Source organism: Coturnix japonica, chromosome 4 (genome assembly GCF_001577835.2).
Source record: "Coturnix japonica isolate 7356 chromosome 4, Coturnix japonica 2.1, whole genome shotgun sequence".
In the NCBI taxonomy this organism is placed as follows: domain Eukaryota; kingdom Metazoa; phylum Chordata; class Aves; order Galliformes; family Phasianidae; genus Coturnix; species Coturnix japonica.
The window spans coordinates 60,368,280-60,391,185 of record NC_029519.1 but is presented as its reverse complement, the minus strand read 5'-3'; the positions used below and the strand labels follow the sequence as shown (position 1 = coordinate 60,391,185).

Genomic DNA, 22,906 nt, shown 5'->3' with positions numbered 1-22,906 from the left:
ACCTTACTAATGCCACTCTCCCCTCCCTCCCGTCCCCACACACACACACCCAAATCTACCAAAATGAAACAGTAAGACTCACAGTAACAACTTTAGAAGACAGTCTCTGTGTTACCCCCCAAAAAATGGAGCTAAGGCAGTATATCAAGCTTTTTACACAAATTATCTTCATACTTGAGCGTGAAGTCTGCAGACTACTTCAATCTATATCAGCCCTTAGTAAACATGGGCAGGTTACCTTTAAGTTACTTTAGAAATTTCTATCCAAAATTTTAACATTATAATATACCAATATCTAAAAATAGCCTGATAAGGAGAACACATTTTGGAGATGAAGTGCACATTTCTTTACATGAAATAATGATTAGTCTAAAAGCAGAAATTTAATTTCTTCTGCCAGAAACCAGAGGTCAGTAAAAGATTCAAAGCAGCCCAGAAATAAGCACACCCAAAGAAATATTGTAACATTTAATACAAAAGACATCACTTAGAGCTAGCATTCAATCCCTATGCAGCCCAAACTCCTGTTAAAATTAAATTAAACCAATCTTGCATTTGAAATTGCTACCACAAGTTTCACTGAAAAAGATATCAGATTAATGTCAAACACAATTTCAACTGATTTGTAATTCTGCCTGAAGAAATATGCCAGTGGAGAAGTCCCCTCTATTGAAGCCTCCCTAGTGCACATCTGATACCAAAGCCAGTTCTAGCAGGACCCAGTTTCTAATCTCACTATAACTGGAAAAAAATGCTGTATCAGAAAAGCATCCTTAATATCCCCCTTTTGCTTGGCTCTTGAGCTGTATAACTTAAATGCATAAGCTAAGGAGATGAGCAGCTTCCAGCAACCTCTAACTTCAGAATTCAGGGGTCAAGGAAAACAGATTACTGTCCAGCCACTGACGACATCACAGTGAAAAGCTGAAGACAGTGGCCAAGGAGGTTTACAAGAGTGACAGGATAGAAAATGAAGCACATCAATCATAGTAAGGTGGTCGCAGCAATCTCTGCAGTGGATTTAAATCAGGGATTCATTACTACTTTCCTCTGTTGCAAAAATATTACTCTGTCCCAAAACATTACTTCTAGCAAAAGTCAACTATAGGATTTTAGATAACTTCAAAGCAGAAAAGGACAGTCATCTGCACTGCACTATGACTTCTCTCACCAGTCTGAAAACTATCTAGCCGGCCTGTAGTTGTCATGCAGATTCCCCTTATAGGTTAGGAGATAGGACATAAGACAAAGATCAGAACTTCACACTTAACATAAAACCTATCTCAGGACATGAGCCTGCCTCCAGTGACAGTAAAGAAAGCCAAATAACCAGCTTCCTCAGGCACCTTTTACCTGACTGCAGTAAGCTGAGATGGATCCCACCCTCTTCTGCAGAATACCTCCCACTTCACTGAGTGTTCAGTTCATCCCTAGGAACCAAGAAAAACTATATACTTCGAACAACAGTAGTGTAGCCAGCAGAACAGTGGATTTAAAACAGTATCTGAATCACTGTCCACTTTTCAGTTCTGTGAATGGGTTTTTCAGGTCCTAAATAAAATTCCCAAGGAACTTAACAGGAGTTTTGTCTGCATATGGATTGCATATCACAATACTCAGAAAATGCAGTAATTTCTCAAAATCTACTTCTACTATTTAAATTCTGTAGTTACAAGAAATTTCATAATCGTAACTTACAACTCCCAAATTTGAGAGGACAAGCATGACCATCCATGGGAAAATCCACTAATCTCATGGGACACTCTGCACTTATTGTAAGCCTATAATGGAACAAATTAAATAGTCTCTGGTTGCCATTTTGTCTAGGCATCATAACTTTTGCATACAGTAATTGTAAGAAATTGAAAAAACAAGCTAGATACCTCATCGTATACAAGATAGTGCCATTCCTCATTATTCTGAAGAGTTTATTTGGGGCCGTCATGTTGTGAGCAACAGACTTTTTGCCATTCCTGAAGAAAGTGTCAGGAGTCCACACCTTCGAGACCATCAAGTTGTTAAGTCTTAAAATTTCAATAGGACCATCATACTTTAATCTTTTGTCTACCCATGTCTGACGGAAGAAGACATCCATTGTATACTCCTGTATTTTGCAGAAAAATTGCAGAAAGATAAAGATCACATTTGCTTGTATAAGTGTTTCCTGAAAAAAAAATAAAATAAAGTAAAATAAAAAGGAAAAAGAAAAAAAAAAAAAAAAAAGAAATCCCTCAGGAGCAAATAAATTAGTAGTAAAGAAAATACTGTCCACTACACACACATATTTTCACCAGTTAAATAGTGTCATGTACTCCTTAATAACTTAATTTCCCATGTTAGTCATATCAATAAATTGATACATGTGTTTAATCATTAAGAATAATTAATCTAATTAGATTGCAGGAAGCAGACAGTTTAATTTATAGTCAAGCATATAACTGGAAACAAAATGATCTGTGACAACAAATGTGAATGCATTTTTAAAGAAAAGATAGCCAACACTGAAGAAAAAAAATAATAATAATAATAATTAAATAGATAAATTAAATTATCAGGACAAATGATTACTTCCACTTCAAAGCCAAAAAAAAAAAAAAAAAAGGAAACTTAACTTCAACTGATCAAAACTAAACCTGTAATGGAGGAAAGCTAAACATTTCCTTTGTCATGTCCACAAAACACATATAATAAGCTATACTCAGTCTTGCAAAAATGAACATTTATTTTTAACTACCATCCCATTTAATTCCTTAGAAAAGTCATTTGAGTGCTCCAAATGAAACATGTAAACTGCAGAACTGCAGACACAAGCACATCATGAGAAATCACATGCATATTAATTGACAAAGTAATGTATTTCGTATCTTGGGAAGTTAAAGCATTTTAAAACAATTACAGTAACAATTATATGTCATTGGAAAAGGTAGCATAGGAAACATCAGTCCCTTGTAACTTGAAGCTGCATCTTTGCATTAAGCCAAATAATGCTTTTCTATTCATACAGACGCGGATGCATCTCGACAAATGCAATAAATCTTAGAATTACATTTGGCTTCTTTACTATGGATGTATCCTCAATTTTGCATTACTGTTGTGTGGAAAAATACAGATCATGGCCTGAACAGGTGACTAGCCCATGAGAAAGGGCTCATGTTAGCTTGGGAATACAAGTAAACCACCTCTAGCTTCTGCATGTAGAAGAAATTTGTTCTGTAGCTGTAACTAAGTATCTTTACTTTCCCTGCATGGCCTTGACTATCCTGTCACACTATGCTTTATTGTCTCCCACCCTTACATACATTGTGGCAGTACTAAGGATGGTTAGCAGACATCTTGCTGGCCTGCTGCCACTGGTGCTTACTGGGTATGATCCGAGGGCAGACACTACACCAGTCAACCACCACTAGTACTGAGATACTAGCAGAGACCGGCCAGTCACCTCCTGATAACATGAATACCTCTCTATTAAACTGATAAATGTTAACTTGCCTCTGTGTACTTTCTTTGGGACTGGTAAGTCTTTAGCAGAAGTGCTGACGTTTTTGCACTGCAATAGTGAATCTATGAGACTCCTCTTTTCTTTGTCATTTCTTGCTAGTAACTAGTAACTTGCAGTAGCTGTTTCTGTTCTCAGCATGCATGTGACAGATTTTGTAAAATGAGAGTTCCAACTTTTTCATAACTTTGAGTATCAAACTAAACCAGCTCTTAAAAAAATATTCTGATCATCCTTTGCTCTGAGGCTCACACTCCACACTTCCAACAAGGTTTATGAATGCAGTCACATTCACATCACAATGGATAAAATCATTCCAAAACCAATTCCAGGATCCCTGAGCAGCCTCCTAGTGACAAAAGGGGAAACATCTGCTGTAAATTTTCCTTTTCCCTGTTCCTTACCTACCTTCATTTCTTGTTTTCACTCCTGCCTTCTCCAAGGTAACCAATAATTTCTCATGAGGCAGCACATAAAATGCTTCACTGCAGCCCTCAATTTAGAGTGGAGGCACACATTACCAGACTTCTTATTCCACATTCTTGTACCCTTTGTCACACTGAACAGCATCATACTGTGCATAGCAACCACTGAAGGTGTAAGATGTAATTCCACACAAGCCTAGCATAGGGACTTAGTCCTTGAATAAGAATATCTTGTTGTCGCATACCTTTCCCCAGGATAGAACCAATCAGGCACACCAGAAAGTGCAGGACAGCACCACGTATGAAAGAAGTTACTGCAAGAAACTGCCTTTCCCTTAAAGAAGTATAAATATATAATGCACACAGGGCTCTGTTACTTCTATGTTTTGTATAAAAAAAATCCAAGAAATGAGAAACTGTTGTCTGATTTAAGGGTATGCTGTAGGTACACTGCAGTTGATTTGATCCTGAATGCAGTTGCCTTTCAGGTGCAAATAACAGTACATGCAAATGTAATGTTTGTCTTCAGTGAATAGTTCATGCATGTCATTTTGACATTCAATTTCTTCAGACATTTCTCAATTCTCGGACATTTATGAAAACTCCTGTCAGTCAAAAGTTTGCTGAAATTGATGCTAAAAGTGGCCCAAAGACCAACAAAGGGAATTCATCTGAAATGAAAATGTCAACAAGTATTTGTGAAATAATGTCATTACTATTCACTTGAGAATAACATGCATTTGAGAAGGGAAAGGCAATTTCAAAGACATTACTTTTTTTCCCAACAGTATGCTTACTGAGATGCTCCCCACAAGGCCTGATTCTGTCTCTACACCACAAAAATCTGTTTTAAATCCTGGGAAGTAATTTCCTTAAACCAGACAAAAAAAACAGCACAAGTGAGAGCAGAATCAGGCCTGCTGTATCTAATTATAAGCTATAAATTAAGCTGTTGCTAATCTTGTCTACTTTGTATGATTGACAGAACAGTACAGAGACGTGAATTAAGCAACCACTCCTTACTGCAGTTAATGGTTTCTCAGAAACAGGAAATGGCATTTTAATTCCAGCAATACATACCATTTCTACATCAGAAACAGGTCCAAAACTGGTGACATATATATCTGTTTTGACTTCAGTAACAGGACCTAATATATGAAAAGTGAGCAAGAAAATGTGAATTTTGTTGGTCAACAATTGTCATAAGTGATCCTGGCATGTGAACAGTTATTGCTTTGAGGGTTCTGTGGACAAACAAGCAAAATGCAAATACAGGTATTTCAGATATGTCTCTAATAACAAGCACAACTCAACTGTCTTTACCTCACAAGTAAATCAAAGGCATGCAAATTCCCACTTATAAAACCAGCATTGACTCAGCAGACAAGAAAACAGGTACCAACAAATTAAAAGGCTTATAGAAAACACCATGCTGATTAACAAGTACATAATTCGAGAAATCCACATTCCCCAAGGTCTCCATTGTTACCATTCAGTTATACTGGTAATAACCAGATTACAGATATTACTGTGCTGCACACTAGGCAGTTTAGCAGGATCAAGAGAAACATTCACATCCAAATAAGTAGTTAAGTAATTTAATACTGACAAACAAAGTAAGAATTGGGTATCTTAGTATTCTGGGGGGTCTGAACTTAGGTCCACATGTTACTACATAGCCCATCTTGCAAGAGCTGCTGTTATTTATGACAGTGCACCAAAATATTCAATATTCACAGCTAGGAATAGCAAGCAACCATCAGAGAAAGCAATTTCATATCAACATGATCAGTTTCTCCAAGACAGGATAAAGCAACCTCAAATACAGGAGTGGCATCGCTCTACAGCTGGGAACTGTAGCATTTTCTGTAGGTACACATGCAGGATTTACATCAGGTCACAGTGTAAAAGTCTAGAAAGCTGCTAGGTATTAACAATTATAGTTATAACTCTGTGATCAAAGCATTACCTAATGGCTTCATTTGAGTAGTGAAAATACATCACGAATTTCACAGTGTAATCTACAAATTCACAACCACAGTTTCTCTCCTGAAACCCAAAGAAGATAAGTGCCTCAAGTATGTTAATTCAGGATTTATTATAGTATTTGGAATCCAAAAATAAAAAGAGGAAAGACTTAAGAAAAGTAAAATTTACTCCTCTGGAAAGTAAAAAAAAATAATTGCTATTCACAGACAATATCGTTTTGAATTGAATGTTAAGAGGAGAGAAATAAATACGCAACTGGAAAACAGGGAATCTATATTTCATGCATCCAGAAAAAGTGTCAAACTGTGAACAGAAAGTAAAAGAAAACCATATAAAATTATTTCACTGAGCAGTTTGCAAGTTATGTATAGAAGAACAGCTAAGAACTTTTCAGCTAAATGTCAAGAAACAGACTCTTTAATGGAAGTAACAGTTTTACAGAGAGACATTTTTTCAAGATAAAACATAAAGGAAAAATCACCCTACAACAGTTGGCAGCTCAGTGGTCCCTGGAAAGTTGGATCCTTCACCACGTCTGTCTCAAAGAGGCTTTAAGAATTTCCCAAGTTCCAGATAACACGCTCTCATAACATTCTGCTCTTCTAAACATGCCAAATGGAAGCTGCTCACCTTTCTACTAATACTTAAGTGCTCATCAGGGCACAGAAATCCATGAGTGGTTGGACCACTCATGTAGCTGACAATGTAGTCCGATTAAATTTCCTGAATATAATTATTTCATCAGAGCTCCAATAGATAGGGAAAAAACTCAGCCAATATTAGCAAAAAAAAATACCTCCTGTCAATATTAGAAGTGAAAAAATTCACCTGCAGGATTAAAAAACAGGGAAGAAAAGCCCAGTCATACTTGCAAGGAGAAACACAAGCAATCCAAATGTATCTAACTGCCCATAATCACCACACTATCATTTACTAGGGTAAATTACATGCAATACATATATATACACACAATATCCATTTATTTAAACTGGTGAAGTCAAAAAGTTTTTGAAATCAAAGTTCTATAGAAATGACAGACATTATTCTACATTGCCTGAGTCTTTTGTTACCCAACAATTAAAAAAACCCTGAAAGTTACACTCCTAGAAAGAGAACGAAAATCACCTTTAGTAAATTTCTTCTTTGGTATCTTTTTTTAATTCACAGCACGCTGTAATTTTACAAGTGTATCAAACTGAGCAAAAGGGCAAATTTTTCCCATAGGGAGGAGCTGGTATTCCTCAATGACTAACTTCATTTGTTTGATTAGACAACAGCTTCACAAGAAATAAGCATTCAGCCTTTTTGCAACTTTATTTTTCGGGGTTTCTTGCAAAAAAAGGTAAGCTCTAACATCAGGAAATTAATCTCAAAAATCTGCAAGCTTATGACTTCATGATATTAGGAATCTGATCACAGCAATGTGGGACTAAAACTGTGCTCCTAGTAACTGCTATTCTGCTCTCAAACTTGTATTTACCAGTGGGATCCATGAGACAGAGGGAAGCAGGACAGGCAACAAATCCACAAGATAAGGCTGAAATTAAAGTTTACCTTTGCTTGCTCCCCTGACACAATGGCAGTACAGTGACAAACAAGTGTTAAAAGCAAGTTTTATCTGCCTCTAGATAAGGGCAGATGAACAAGGATCTGCATACGTTTTAGGCATCAGAATGGAAGAAACAATATCTACATATTACAGGTGTGAAAATCCTTTCATTAAACCCAAAACTGTGGTCAAATGTTAAAATGTTTGGTAGGAGAAAATAAAATTGCAAGACACGGTGGAAGCTAATTATTCCCCTAATGCTTTTCCTCCCATCTGCAGCCCTGATGTGCTCCACATGTTCCACCCACACAGTTAGTCCACAACTGTCAAGGCCAAACACTGGATTTTCTAGAGCATCCCAGCACTCAAGGCCAAGCCAAGAGCACTCATGGTGATACCAGAACCTATCCTCTATTACCCTTATTGTAGAACAGAACATACTAATTCCAATTGCGAACTATAGCAGGGGTAGAGTGAGTCATGCCTTTTTGTCTTCTTTAATTATTATTAATTATGGGAATTCCTGTCAACAAAGAGGTGATTTGCAGTCACCTAACCTACTTTTACTAGTGATTCAGCAGCCTTCCAAAATAAGCATGTTGCACCACTTAATCAACTCAGGCTGTGGAAGCAGAGGAACCTATTAGAAAACTTAACCTTCTACAGCTGGCAATAAAATGCAGGGCAATCAACTTTAAGTATGACCACTTGTACTTCCCCTTCAATGGATGTTCGGAAAGCATCTAACTACCATAAATCTTCAGGAATGCTGAAGAACTATTTTTAACATACTGGTGTGTATTTTTATGTCAATGAAATAGGAGGAGAGTCCTACACACTGCAGTGGGAACAGTTCAGTCTGAATCACAGCCTGAAAGATAATATACTTTAAAGAAGCCTGGGTAGAATTAAAAGCAACCCCTGCAAAAAGCCAGAATAGTTCAGTGCTTGATAGAGATGCTACATGTGGGCTGCAGAAGTGATGCCAGGCCCTAACCCTGTGAAGAGGAACATAAGACAGCTCTCCCATGCGTTTGATGCCAACATATGGGTTGAACTGCAGCAGAGCTCACAGTGAAAAACTTCGGACTCCATTATCCATTCGTCTCCATAGGCAACTGTCACCACAGAGATCTCCACTGTATGTAAACAGTCAAATCCTGCACAAACTCACTGCAGACTGGAGATTTTGCCATCAGGAGTCACACAGGCAACTGCAAACCTTAGCAAGCAGGTCTGTACAAAGGTTTCCACATACAAAGTACAATTTAAATGCTAAGTGTGGTTACTGTCACTGTTATGAGATCACTCTCAGGATACGTGGAAATTACACTACATCACTTCCCACATCTACATCTTAAAGAAAGAAAGAAAAAAAAAAAACATATTCTGTGAAAGATTTGTTGCTTTCTTTTCAAATTTTTGCCTGCTGCATAAAAAGCAATTGTATGAAGCACATTCTCTTGATTAATTCCAAAGCAGAGGACATCTGCTACATGTGAAATTTCTCTTCGAAACACAGAACTGGGTAGATCATTTCTTAAAATGAATATGGAATTCAAGAACTACATTCTTTATCCAGAGGTAAATACACTGAATGTAACAGCACAAAGCAACTTTTACATTCCTCCACTACCATGTCTGAACCTTGAAAAGGGAAAAACATAACTCCAGAAATGATGAGAATGCTCCGTTTCTTTGTCTGTTCAGCAGATACTCTCTGCTGAGACAGCCAACAAGGCTGACACTGGTGCCAGTTTTCACAGCGTGGGCACCTGTCTACTAAGAACTGGACCAAGAATATCAGCTAATCTTATATAGGTCACTGAACAACAGACAGATGGTAATGACTTCAAGCATTATGAACCTGGGCCAAATTCAAACTGGTCAACTACAGGTATATAACACCATATCCTGTTAACAAGGCTTTGAATCATCAGCTGAAGAAGGCTGGACAATTGCTGAAGAAAAAAAGAAAAAAAAAGAAAAAAAAAAAAAGATCACCTTCACTTTATGATGCTTGCATCCAGTCCATTTGTAATCTAAAAAAAAATAACAACAATTACAAAATCTATTATGCTGGACACTGGAATCTTGCAGGTATGTATGTATTTTTTAATAAGAGAAGATAATAATGTAGACATTCTTCTGTTCTCTAAATAGAAAATTGCCTGTCCTCTTCACATTTATTCTGCATCTATTTCCTGACTACAGTCACTCCTATGGCCTTGACAGGAAATGAAACCTAAGAAACATTCATAAGCTGAACGCTGCACAGCCTAGAAGAGGCAGAGATACTCTCTCACAGTTTTCTTAAGGGAGACAGTGGCCAACATATTTAATTCCACCAGGTATCCTGCTGCAATCTCACAGTTTTGAGATCAAGAGAAAGAAGGAAAAAAGAGAGTAAATGAACACAGTCCTGTTCCTTCTACTCATGAGCCAGTATGCATGGCAACTTCTGAACACAAAGATGAAGTGCAATTACCACTTCAGTAGCTGACAAAGAGACTCCGTGCCAGACTGTACCTCACAAAAATGAGTAGAACCGAGTAGAAAGAGAGCTCCAGTCTTCACTGACTGATGCGCAACTACACCACAAGGAGACAAAAAGATGCTGTGGGCAATACAGCTGGTCTCAGAAGGGATTTTTAAGACCTAACATCGGAGGGTTTCTCAGTCAACCTAAGAGCCTTGAAAAGAAGACATGCCACACATCTTCTTTCTTTAATCTTACTGAAAAAAAAAAATTCCCAAGATCAGAGGTACACATTAGAATTAGCAGATACGCAGGCATGGCAAGGGACATTCTTCTAACTTGCCACAGTTGTCTCAATCCACCTTGGTTTGCTAAATGAAGTGTAATTAGTTAGCATATCATGTAAGTTTAAAAAAAATATATCATAACATTTTAAATTTATAAACTTAATAAGTAATCCCTCCCTTCTACCCAGCAATGGTGAAACCACACATGTACTACTGTGTCCAGCTCATATAAGAGAGACCTAGATGTATTGGAAAGAGTCCAGCAAAGGGCCAACAAGATGACAAAGGGCCAGCAGCACCTCTCACATAAGGAGAGGTTGGGAGAGAAGGGACTGTTCAGCTTGGAGGAGGCTCAGGAGCTTCTCATTAATGTCCATAAATACCTGAATGGAGGATTCAAGGATGATGAAGCCAAGATCTTTTTAGTGGTGGCCAGTGCCAGGACAGAAGGCATTGCAAACAAACTGGAACACAGAAGGTTCTCTCTGAACACCAGGAAGCACTTCTGTGCTTTGCATGTGATGGAGCACTGGTACAGCCTGCCCATTGAGGCTGCAGAGTCTCCTTCTTGGAAACCTTCATAAGCCACTTGGATGTGGTTCTGGGCATCCTGCTCTGGTACCCTTGTTAGAGCAAGGACTGGGCCTGATGGACCCAGAGGGTCCTGCCAACCTCAGCCACGCTGTATTTCCACGATCCAGCAGATGTTCTAATTGGATCTCATGGGCTCTCACTTCTGTCAGTTCCTCTTGTAAGGTCTAAAACCATAGAAGTGTTAAAATGTGCACTAAAAACTTCAACAACAGCAAAATGGCACATACAGAGTAGAGAGAACACAACTGACTTCACTTCCACTACACTATTTTCAAACATCATACAGCATTACTTCATTCATTAGTTTCTAAATACTTTCCCACTACTGAAATTCAAACTGTTACGCATTTAAAGTCTTCCTGACAGCACTTGAGGGGTTTTTTTCATGCACAGAAAGGCCTATTCTGCTCTACTTAATTAAATTTCTTGTGGAAACCTCTTTGCTTCTCTTGCTCCTTTTAAGGATTTAGATTCCTCCTACCCAAAGTCAAGGGGAACTTTCAACTTCCTTCATGAACCTTTCTGGTTTTGTTTTTCACATTACCAAACCTTGCAACCATTAATAACTGACAGCAACTTGTTGGATATTTTAGCCTGCTTCATGAAGCAACTTTGTAATGCACAGTATTCATCAAGTGACATGGGGAACTTCATTCTTCTATTTACACTCAAGGTAAGCAATGCTACTACGTAACATGTAACAGGGCAAGATCCACCTATTCCATTAAGGTTCAAAACCCTTCTGAGAGGCCACATTTACATTCATAAGCATGCTCAGGTGATTTAATTTTATTATAACCACCAACACAGTGCTATTAATGATGCATGGAGAAACTGGATTCAGCTTTAGGAAAACTCGAAAATTTAATATTTCCTAATTTGCATGCAAAAATCTTCATGAATTGTTATTTATAGTTACTCTAGAATATGCCAGCAAAATTCAGAATTTGGCTGGCTCCCCAAGTCTGATTTTAAACATCACTTGCACCAGAATTAGAAGTGTTTTCATTGATTTGAAGATTAAAATCAGCATCGGTCAGACCACTGTGAGGCCTTTTGTTCTTAAAATAAAACCTTCATTTCATCTTGAGCCACGTGCAATCTAGATGGTGAATCAGCTTCAGGAATAAAACAAAAATAAATATTCTGCTGCTCATCATAAAACAGCTTTAGAGTTATGAAAACACACTACGCTTTCCATCTCTTTCCATTCCCACTACAATGACATTTATCTGCTATGTTCTATGAGGGCAAGTGACCCACTTCTAAGAAACAATTCCCAAATGCCAAAAAAGACTTATCAGCAAAAAAACACATAATATGGAGAAAACTTTATCTGGATAGCATATAACTTATCCTCAGACCACACTGAGTTGTATCAGAAAGTCATATCTGACCATTACAGAGAAGTTTATTTTACTGGTTGATTTTGGGTTTTACTTCTTGTTCTTGTCAAGTCAGGTGACAATAACTTGCATTAAGGAGAGAGGGGGCCAGGCACCGTTTTCAAAATTGAAGTAGGTTTGCCCATGTGTTACTTAGAAGTTCAAAACTCAAAGGTGACTGATTTAGGTATTATAAGGAAAGAAGAAGTAAGAAGTAATATAACATTCATTTCATGAAATATACACTCAGAAATGTCTTCCTTAGACTGAAATGGGAAGGTTTTTTTCCTTGTATTATTTACTTCAATTCTGCAGTTATGGAAGTTCAAGGAGATTCAAGGAAGTTTTCCATCTTGATAGCATTTTGCTGAAAGTCTGCAAAACTTACTGTAGAAAAAGGTCTACTTCTGCAAAATATCCTGCAAGTGACAACTGTATCAAAATAAAAATCAACACAAACTGTATGTCGCATTACATATTTAGTAGTTGTTTAATTTTAGAAGTCTGATAATGCTCGTAAAGCATATTTGCTAGATGACTAATTAGTTGGCATTCAACCTAAAATGATGCCAAACACAGCACATCTCTTGTATGCGCACAGAAGTGTCTGTAACCTCTCTGCAGAGAGTAGATGAAAAAAAAAGCTACCTGTTCTTAATGATTCCTCTGGGTGTTCAATAAATTTAGCTTCCTTCCACTAAAGCTAAGCTATGGGAGGCCTCATTTACTCAATATGCTGAAGATAATAAAGAAGTGATCAGTGGTATCAGCCAAGATCATGCATGTGAGCACAATATATGGTGTGTGTGGAACGTGTTGGCATACACGTCAGTGTGGATGTATCACGTGTATGAGGAAGGTACTTTCAGGGGAGGAAGAAAGTATTTCGCAACACAAACCTACACAAGGATCTCATTCAATTCCATATAGAGACAGCCTATAAAATGCTCTACTACCTTTGCACATTATAAGAAGGACCAGAGCCCTTCTTTCACTTCTTTTTAAACCTTTTGTGTTTTTGGTTTTGTTTTTTTTTTTTAACTTTCAAATCTGTATTCTAATAGTTCCACATCAGATTATAAAATAAATTCATATTTTGTCCAATCCCGGTTATTTTCAGTTCCACATCCCAACAGTAACACCAGACCCATACAGGAAAGCCAACCTGGCTTTTCACTCGCAGCACAGAGGGCACAAAAGAAACTGAAACCCGACAACCATACCGCGGGTGCGGGCAAATTCACGACTCCTCCAGACCCGATTCCTACGCAGCAATTAACCACTTCCAAATCCAAGCCGCAACGGGAGCAGCCGTGGTTATCGCTGCGTGCCCGGGTTCTCGAGTGCCGGCTTTCTCTAACTCGTTGGACAGAGCCCATCAGAGAGACACGACCCCGCAGCACAGACAGAACTGCCCTCTCTCAGCACCTGGGTGGCAGCAGATCCCGGTACTGGACGGTCTTCCCACCCCCACCAAGCAGCGCGCCCGCAGCGCCCCGGACCCGGCTGCGCGTACGGAGAGCCCGGCTGAGTCCTGCGGGTGGACGGCGGTCACCCCCTCGCCGAGCCCGTACCTCCGAATCCCGGGCGCAGGCGGTTGTCATAGCCATCCAGAAGACTGTTGAGGATGCTGGTGAAATTCTCCGGCCACAATTTCTCCTCTTTTTTGCTCTGTCCCGGCGGTCCGGTGAGACTATGAAGCAAAGAGGGAGCGGGTGAGCGGAGCCGCTGACACCCGGCTCGGGGCAGCGGCACCGCTACGAGCCGGACCGGGCGGGGGTCGCCCCGCTGCCGGGGGTACTCACCACGTCGCCAGGCACAGGCAGTGCAGGAGGGCGATGGAGAGACCCGAGGACATGGCGATGGCTGGCTCCTTGGCAGAAACCATCTTTGCATGCCATACTTCACGCCTGGGCACGTTGTCCGGGGCGGGGGACGGCGGCGGCGCCGGCAGCCCCCGGCGGCCCTACATGCGCGGCGCCCCGGTTGCCAGGAGGCAAAGCACGGGCGGAGAAGCAGTGACTTTCCCCACGCCGTTAACTCTCTCGGGGCAACAGGCACCGGTCCGCACCGCACCCGCCTCCGGCCCGCTCCGCCCCGCCCCGCTCTCCCACCCGGGCCGCCTCAGCCACCTCCGGGCGGCCGGGAAGCACCGAACCTGCCCGAGAGCTGCCTCCCTCCCGGGGGAGGGCGGAGCGGAGCCGCGGCGGAGGTGGCACTCAGCCCGCCCGTGCCCTCAGGGGGCTCTGCGGGCCTCGTCCTGGCGCTCTGTGCCTCGGACTCTCCGGTTCGGGGGGACGCTGAAGGGGTTGTGTGCTTGGGGGCACGCTGAGGTGCGTGCCTATGTGTGAAGATGGATAGTTTCTATCCCCATCGTGTCCTAGTGAGGACTGCAGAATGAAGTCTTCGTTTGCCCTGGTCGACTCCTCTCCCAAGGGGGAAATAAAGCTGATAGCTGGCAGAAAGAGTGTAATTCCCAGCGGGGGTCCCTCAGCTGCTGTCGGCAGCATAAAGGTGCTAGATGAGGGGAAGAGCTGCGACTCTTAAAACAGAGCGCACCTGAAAGGGATGAGAGTTAGTGGGTTATTCCACACTTCTGGAAGCTGAAATGCCAGAAGCCAGGGACTGGTTTCACATTGTATCATTGTTGTTGTTTTTTTCTAATTATTATTATTATTTCCCTATAATTAGAAAGTCAGGTTAGTGACCCAAATAATTTCCATTATCCAAGGTCCAAGAGATTTAGCAGCCACTACCCACTCCAAAGCACTGCTTTTCTAGAGACAGAATGGGGCTTTAGGGAAGAAAGAGAAGAGACTTATAGGGTGCCCTTCCCTCACGTGCTTTCACTGATGATAAACAACTTCAGGTGCGCTGCAGAGTCCTTTAGGTTTCAAGATGGGTGTGCACACTAATTTCAAGGAGGGTAGTGAGGTTTGTTGTGCCAGAGCACATGGATCAGGTATTGTAACTGACCTCAAGACTACAGTACTGTTTATGCTGACATTAAAAGGCTTTATTTGTTACGTGCTACAGTACCTTCAAGCACTGAGATGCCCGATTATCCTCAGAACTACTGTATGTGTGAAATCTTCCTGATAGCACTGGACAGCTGGGGTGCCCTTTGCTGACTGGAAAACAATTAAAGCTGTACTTCAAATCCATTTAGCTTGCTGGGGCTGTTTATCTTTAAAAAATAAAATAAATTAAAAAAAGCTCCAGTCAGTTCTGCTTCCAGTTTTAAAAGCTCTATTTAGGCCTCTGCAGATTACTAGTCTGCTTCCTGATATTTTAACTGACAAAATGCAGGCATTTCCCAGCAGTGCCCTCCTCACAGGTACAACCACTGTGTTTTGCACGTTCCTTAATGAATAGAAGGCACTGGACATTAAGGTAGTCTTATTGCAACAGAAAGTATGACTTTTTTGACCCAGCACTTTATCCCATCTGAATTTACCTTCAAGACAGACTGAAGAAGGGGACTGAATGGCCACTTAAAGAATAAGTAGTACTGTGATATTCGTGTCCAGTCCTGACTAAAGCTGGGTCACTGTTTAAAGAATTAATTGGCTTTCAGCTACTCCACCTTTCCTCTCCAATTTGAATCTTGGCTTTTCTGCCCCAAGTCCTGCTAGATCCTCATCTCCTGACTGCCTTGCTGGAATGATGAATGCTGTGCAAAAACTAAACTAGGTGAGCAGCCTGCTTATGGACAGCACATGTGCTCTGTGCAGTATTTACAAGCCTGGAGTATGGTAAGATGTCAGTCCAAAGTAAATTAGCCCTGACGAGGACTCTGTGAGAGCAGCCTGGTGGAAACCAGCACACTAGTAAGTGCCCACTGCCCTGGCTCCATTTGCAGTCTGATCAGGAATGACAGCAGCATGTATGAGCAGCTCTTCAGGAGGCTAATTTCTTCACATCAGTTAAGTTTGCCAGCATTAATCAGCCTCTTTTTGTGTATATACAAATGTAATTTGTTTTCCTGGACCGATCTTAGTCCCACGTTACAATATGAACTCTTACAACGGAGTACTTAGAAGTGTTCTCCAGTAAAGAGAATTGCCGCTTTTACAGTACCCCGCAAGCAAAATCAATCCCATGTGGCAGAACAGTGAGATAATCTGATCTGGGGATATCTCAGAAAGATTTTGCTGGCAGAAGCCAAATTCATAAAATTAAAGCAAGGGCAATAGATGATAATTCAGAAATGGGAAGAATTCTGCTGGCTGCTCAGAAGTAGAGAGCAAAACCCAGCTCTACAGTACTGTCACTTCTAGCAGCTGCTGTGGAAGGAAGCCAACAACATTCTGGCAAAGCTGGGAACACCCTTGGGTTTAAATTGTTTATTACACGTACAGACACCTGTGTGAATTGAAATAGAAAAGCTGAGTGGTATTCAGTTGTATTAATCTCTCCAAACAAGTGTCCTGAGAAGGACTGTCAGTCAGCCCCTTCACAGATCTGTGCCTGAAGTCACAGGAATTGTGGGTGCTGCAGGCCCAGTAGTACCGCTGCAGGTAGAAAACAAACTCAGTCATTCCCTTTCAAGAAATTCTCAGGTTCTTTAGAATAAAACAGTAATAGCACTGATATCTTCTGTCTTCTCAGTAGAGGTAACATTGGGTTGAAAGATCTGTGGATGCCAGGACACCAATAAATAAGTATTCCTGGAATCTAAGAAGATTCTCAGGTTGTTTTTGATAAGAAAATGTAGACATTAACACCTTTCCATCACACTCTGCCTGCTGCATATTATATTGATGTAGAAGTGCTCTTTTGACTGCATTTACTCCCTATATGTGCTTAAACTGCATGAAAAATCTAGATTTCTCTAAATGAAGAAAATTAGAATACTTACTTATCAGCAGTTAGTGTCTTCCTTATCCCATGTTATAAAAAATTTACTAAGATTAATACTGAAAACAGAAACCACTCTCCTCAATGTCTGAATTGAGTGTGTCATTTATATGCTGCTGAGACTTTTACAAATCAAGACATGAAGGGAACATAAAACAGTCCAGACAGTAAACAGTCCTGTAAACCAGATGTATCACTTCTGAATACTTGCTTTTGCCTTTTGGTGTATCCATTGCCCTGGCTACTTTCCAACATTTTTGAATCACACCTTTAGTGAATTCCGGATTCTTTTGTGATGCATTTGTGGCACAGATACATACAAAAACTCCCAGGATGATTATTTGTCATCAGCAGGTATATGCAGACTTAAACAAACAAACAAACAAACAAAACGACTACTTTAAATCTTCTCTGACCACTTCAAAGAATTTCTGGGTCGTGTCATCTCTTTAAACAAATTTGATGAGTTAAGAAAGGTTTTAGTGGTCGCAGTCTGGACTGATGGTCTCTAAATATGTTTTCTGAATTCAGCATTTTCTCAGCTTCTCTAGCTTTCACCACCAATTCTTCCAAAATTTCTCCCAAGATATCTCACCCATCATGGACTATTGTAAGAAGGGGACTATTTTTGCCCAGCACCATATGCTCAGAAAGCACTTGAATAACTTAAATAGACTTTTTTTACTGCCCCTGTGTTGATACATCTCCCTAATGATTTTTGATGAAGCAGATATTCTGGCTGTGCCTCAAAAGCAGCTTTAGCCAAAGCTATGGAAGAATTTTTTATTTATCACTACATATAAAGCAGCAGGAAAAATTTTCAGCACTCCTCCCATTTCCACTTTACTATCAGATTAAGTGGAAACAAAAAGGAAGTCAGTGCTTTGCTTGTGGAACACATTATATAGCCTTTCTGTATTTTTTAATTTATATATTTTTCTAACTGTAGTCTCCAACAGCTTTGCAGGTTGTATAAATAAACCATGAGAGGCAACCTTTTTCCCAGAAAATTGACGTGACCTGGGCCTGGCATCAAATCCAGTAAGACAGCCAAGCTTATTTGGAAAAGACTAAGATAGTCTTTAATGCCATTCCATGGACAACTATGGTCCAATCGCAGTTTGTGTAAATAGCCAAAAATCATATTGGTACCTTCTAAGTATTTTGTAATTTCTGTCTTCTGATCCCCTCCTTGCAGCTCCTCATGAGTGCAAGGGGTCTTTCATTCTTCCCTTCCAAATTCAACACAGATTAAAAAGATTGTGAGAACCTCCAAAAAGTACATCTGTTCTTGCCTTTATCTATACTTTGCTTTAGAACATGGGAGAAGCCCAAACCAACAGTTCGGGGAGGAGCATTGGTGAGAAGTCTGTGGACTGTGAGACCTGAAATTGCCTCTGGGTTCTGGGCCTGTTGAATGTGATTTAAGTTCTGCTCAGGGAGCAGTAAAATAGATGCTTCAGATTTTTCCATCTCTTCTTCCTGTCCAGCTTTCCCTTCCCACTTGTAATTCTGTTATTAACAGAATTAACAGTCCTTCAGGACTGCGCCAGCTTATTTCAGTATTTGATTACGAAGTTGTTAACTCCAGTTTTAAAAGAGTCCCATTGAATGAAATGGAGTTAGCGTGTTACCAGATGCAATTCCTTCTCTTAAGATCTTACAGTCTAGATAGATAAAACTAACTAAGGATTGGGAAAAAGCAAGCACTATAAAGATTGGAAAAAAGCAAGTACTGTTATTCCTATTTTGCTGGGGAATGAGGGGAGAGGGAAGGGAGAAGAAAAGCAGAAAAAAAAAAAAAAGCTTAATTGACAACCCAACTCCATGGGGGAAATTTGCAGCAGAACAGGAGTTTACTGCCAGCCTGCTGGGTCCCAGTTCAGTTCTTTAATCACCAGCTCAGATATCCTTTCAAAGCACATCATAAGCTCTATGTAAAACTGTAACCTTCAGCTGGTCCAGCTTTTCTTCACTTCCATGGCCAGAACTCCTACGAAACTGCAGGAGCTGATGCTGACATGCATTTAGCTGTATATTTTTTTCTCTGACATATGGTATTTACAAGACTGTTCCACAGTACCATGGTTATTTTAACACACATGTCCTCGATACTTTGGAATAAGGCTAGAAAATCCTTTGAGTACCAAATATACATACGTATATATATACAAGCATAGATATATTTTGCTATTACTGATTGCAGTAGGATTTATGTGGATTCTTCTAGTGATTGACACATGGATTTTTAAGAAGGTAAGCTGTGAGCCTCCTATTTAAGAGGCCTCTACGCACCACATTTGAATAGTGCTTTTGGAAGCACTTAGCGCAGGAACAACCAGCTTGGGGCAAAAAGCATTGTCAGCAAGAAAGCTCTACAGATTTCCTGTGCCACTTCTATTTCTCATCTCATCCTGCACACACGCTCATATGTTTGGGCACATCACCAATATACTTCATGTCTGCATCAGGTTTCCTGTTGTACAGGGGCCACTAGGGCAGGTCACAGCCACCTTCTCAGTGTCAGAAAGGAGGAAAAATCAGATCTCCTGATTTCAGGCTCAAAAATGAGCATCCTCAGAAAATACGATAAGATCTCTTCATGCAGGGGAAAATTTTCTAAACTGAGACTTTTTTCTAAAAGCAGTGTGAAGGACATGGCAGCCAGGGTTATGAAGAGAAATCTGGGAAGCCCTATAGCCTTCCTTCCCCTGTAAGAGCTGCCAAGTTTAACAAAAAATGTGTCAAAAATTGTGGTTGCCCTGAGCAACAGTAGCAAACCTTCTGCAGCTTTCAGAGGCGGCAGGCAGGGCAGAGGGTGCAGAGGCAGATAGAGTAGCTGCATCCCACTGCTGCTGCCTGTTCCTAGAGACAATGAGAGAGCAGAAGCACCAACAAGCCCCCTCCCTGGAAGGCTTCGTGTTCCTGCTGGTTGCATGTCTATTAATCTCAGAAGCGCATGAGTCATGGGCAGATGAGTTAAACTTGCCTCAGGAGCCATAGGTCTGGCTGCTGACTCACACTGGAGCTGATGGCAACCATTCCAGTGATTCTCTCCCTGCCAGCACACTGCCTGGCTTTCCAGGTCTCTTATAGGCAGGTGAGCCTTATTTATCTTTAAAAGAGAGAAACAGAGTCTCTGTGTTGTGAAATAGTTGAGAGGAAAAAAAAAACCTGAATAACTGACCTGGGTGTTTTAAAAGGTACTACATAAAGACTTCAGAGACTTCTGAAGTGGGGATGACTTCTGATTCTCCAAAGCCTGGGTTGGTAGTGCAGGCTTCTTGTGTGCTCCTTTCTCACCTGTGGCTGTGCTGAGGATGGCTATCCATGCTCAATACTACCTCTGTGCTGACAGCAGTGTTCAGGAAGGACACATGTTTTGTTTGTTGGCAGAGGACAAGAAGCACCATTCTTCACCACTGCTCTTTTTGTTGGTGTCAGGCACACACATAAAAAAGAGGAGACATTCCTTTCTGCCTTAAAAAACAAACAACCTATTTGTCATAACGTTTTAAGTAATATTACAGCTGTAGAAGGAGCAAGGCATACGATCACCTACCTTCTTAAAAGAGAAGCTTGTAAAGTTGCTCATCAACCACAGTCAAAACTTTCACTGTAATAATAGAATCCCTCTGCTAAATAATTATGTCAGCTAATATCACGTGCACTCCTGTTAGGTAAAAAAAAAATACTCCCTTTAAAACACTTCAGCTTAGAAACAAAAATAATAAATTCTTCATGACAAGCGAGCTACTAAGCAGACTTTTGCAGTAGCCCAGAGTGTCTGTAAAGAGCTGAGAAAATCAGCATTTATAGCTGTACTTGTAATCTCTGCTGACAAAGGCAAAAATTGCCATCGCAGTAATACACTAAATCTACACAAGATACACAGCCTATCTGCTCTTCATTACCATCTGGTGGTTGCTGCACAAAGCGGCATTACTCACATCTCAAAATGTTTCTGAGGGGAATTTCCATCATGTTGCCAATAAGAAAGGGGTGCTGTGAGAGCATGAGGGGGCTTGCTTTATTTTGCAGGTCCAGTAAACTTTGTCAGAATAAGCAGGTGCAAGAGAAAAGGGGAATTTAGAAGCATCTGGTGGTACTTTGGCATTTCATCAAGTAATTTAATTGTACCTGTATATCACCTGCTGTGGAAGGCATAGTGCATTGTTTCCTCCCACTCACAGCAGTGGCAGCTGACACTGGATTCCAGATCTTCTCTGGTACTTATTGAGTGAGGTTTTTTTGTAAAAGTGTCCTAGAAGAGACATTACTATTCATTATCCTGCAGTGAGCAAGAGAGATGTAATCCCATTGTGCAGCTCTATGAGGAGCCAGTTAACTTCTTGCACAGCCTGTGGTCTCACACAAAATCTAAAAGCACTACTAAATATGATGAAGTTGCCCCTGACCCACAGACACTCAAATGTCTCTTTCTGCAGACAAAAAGTGTTTTGAACAGGCCAAGGTACCTTAGCAGCTGGGAGCTGCCTTGCTCTGTGCTTTGGGTAGGATAGCAGTTTTTGCCCTGTGGTATGCTTCTCTGTGTAGTTTCTTCCCAATCAATAGTTTAATAAAAAGGAAACTGTGCAGTGTCATTCAGCTTGGAAGGGACTTACTAAAGGCATTGGTCCAAAACACAGCCAACATCAAATTTATTCTTAAACCAAACAAAAAGAACAATAGACATTAGGTTAGTGCAATATCCTCTTGCTTTACTTAAGAAGTATGGATCAGTGGATAGTTGATATAGTCTAGGAACAAAGTACACCACATAAACCAGTATTTTGCATCACTGGGAATACATCCTCTTGGCCCCATTTACACAGGGTGCTTGTCCATATACACAAGGGGATTGATCCAGCTGCAGTATCTGCTGTCTTACAAATATACAGGAATAGCATGAAATGAAGTAAAATAAATTCATTATTGTAATTATTAAATTCCTGAAGTATAATACACATAAAAACAGGAATAATTGTATGGCTCAGCTGCTTTTTATGTTAAAGAAGGACACTTCAATTTCATTCCCAGCTCTGACACTGATTTCTGTGACCTTGGCTAAGTAATTTAGGCCAAATCTTCCAAATACAAGTAATTAATATTAATTCTATAGATGTATATGAAGGCTTTTGTAAGAAGGAGTGACCTAGATCTTGTGGAGTCCGAATATGCAAATCTGCATTTAAAATTTTGATCCCCAGACCTCCATGTCTGAATTTCCTGCTCTGCAAATTGTATACAAGGCTTACATATGTCGTAGAGGTATTTGAAGTATTAATTAGTTCAAATGTGCACAGTGGCTTAAAAAATGTAAAATATATAAATACCAAGAATTATTATGAAGTAGATCACTATTTAAACCATACACATCCCTGTTATTTTAGGCACATAATCAGCTTTCTAAATATTTCTCTGCTGGACACAGGCATCAGAGTACCTGAGATTAACACTGAGAAATAAATATTCCTTAGCTAATATGCCGTCTACATCAATATGTCTCTGCAGTCACTTCTCCAACCTCTTAGCTCACTTGGACATGAGAAATGAAGCACTTTGTTGATGGTGAAAATGAGCAGGTAGAAAATCCAAGGGACAAAAATGAAGTTGAATATTATACAAATATAAATGCACAATTACAGGAGGTAGATGAAAAAAGATGAATGGTTGGACTATGTCTACACTTGTAAGCATTCCTGCTTATTTCATAGAAAAACATTCATGTATTTCCCTGTCTGTTACCCAAAGCAGTATATACTGTTTCCTCCAGCTCACAGCCCAAATACATGAAGTACAAATCTATTCTCATTTATGTATGCTTTAGATATTAGGGTGT

The 22,906-nt window shown here is 40.2% G+C and overlaps 1 protein-coding gene across 4 annotated transcripts in view; it reads right to left on the bottom strand.

The window, feature by feature from the left end:
• Window positions 1-22,906, bottom strand: part of GABRA4 (gamma-aminobutyric acid type A receptor subunit alpha4) — a 134,621-nt gene that overhangs the window by 29,073 nt on the left and 82,642 nt on the right. For 2 of the 4 annotated variants that reach the window (XR_001555162.2, XM_015862324.2), the window contains exons 1-5: window positions 14,010-14,368; window positions 13,779-13,897; window positions 5,002-5,069; window positions 1,884-2,104; window positions 1,699-1,781 (exon numbers count right to left, since the gene is read on the bottom strand). Coding sequence is in view for 3 of the 4 variants with exons in the window: in XM_015862324.2 (XP_015717810.1) it covers window positions 1,699-1,781; window positions 1,884-2,104; window positions 5,002-5,069; window positions 13,779-13,897; window positions 14,010-14,092 (574 nt within the window). In the remaining variant the exon portion in view is untranslated. Of the gene's footprint in view, window positions 1-1,698; window positions 1,782-1,883; window positions 2,105-5,001; window positions 5,070-13,778; window positions 13,898-14,009; window positions 14,369-22,906 lie in introns of those variants that run through there. The other 2 variants (XM_015862325.2, XM_015862326.2) reach the window with 2 other exon arrangements.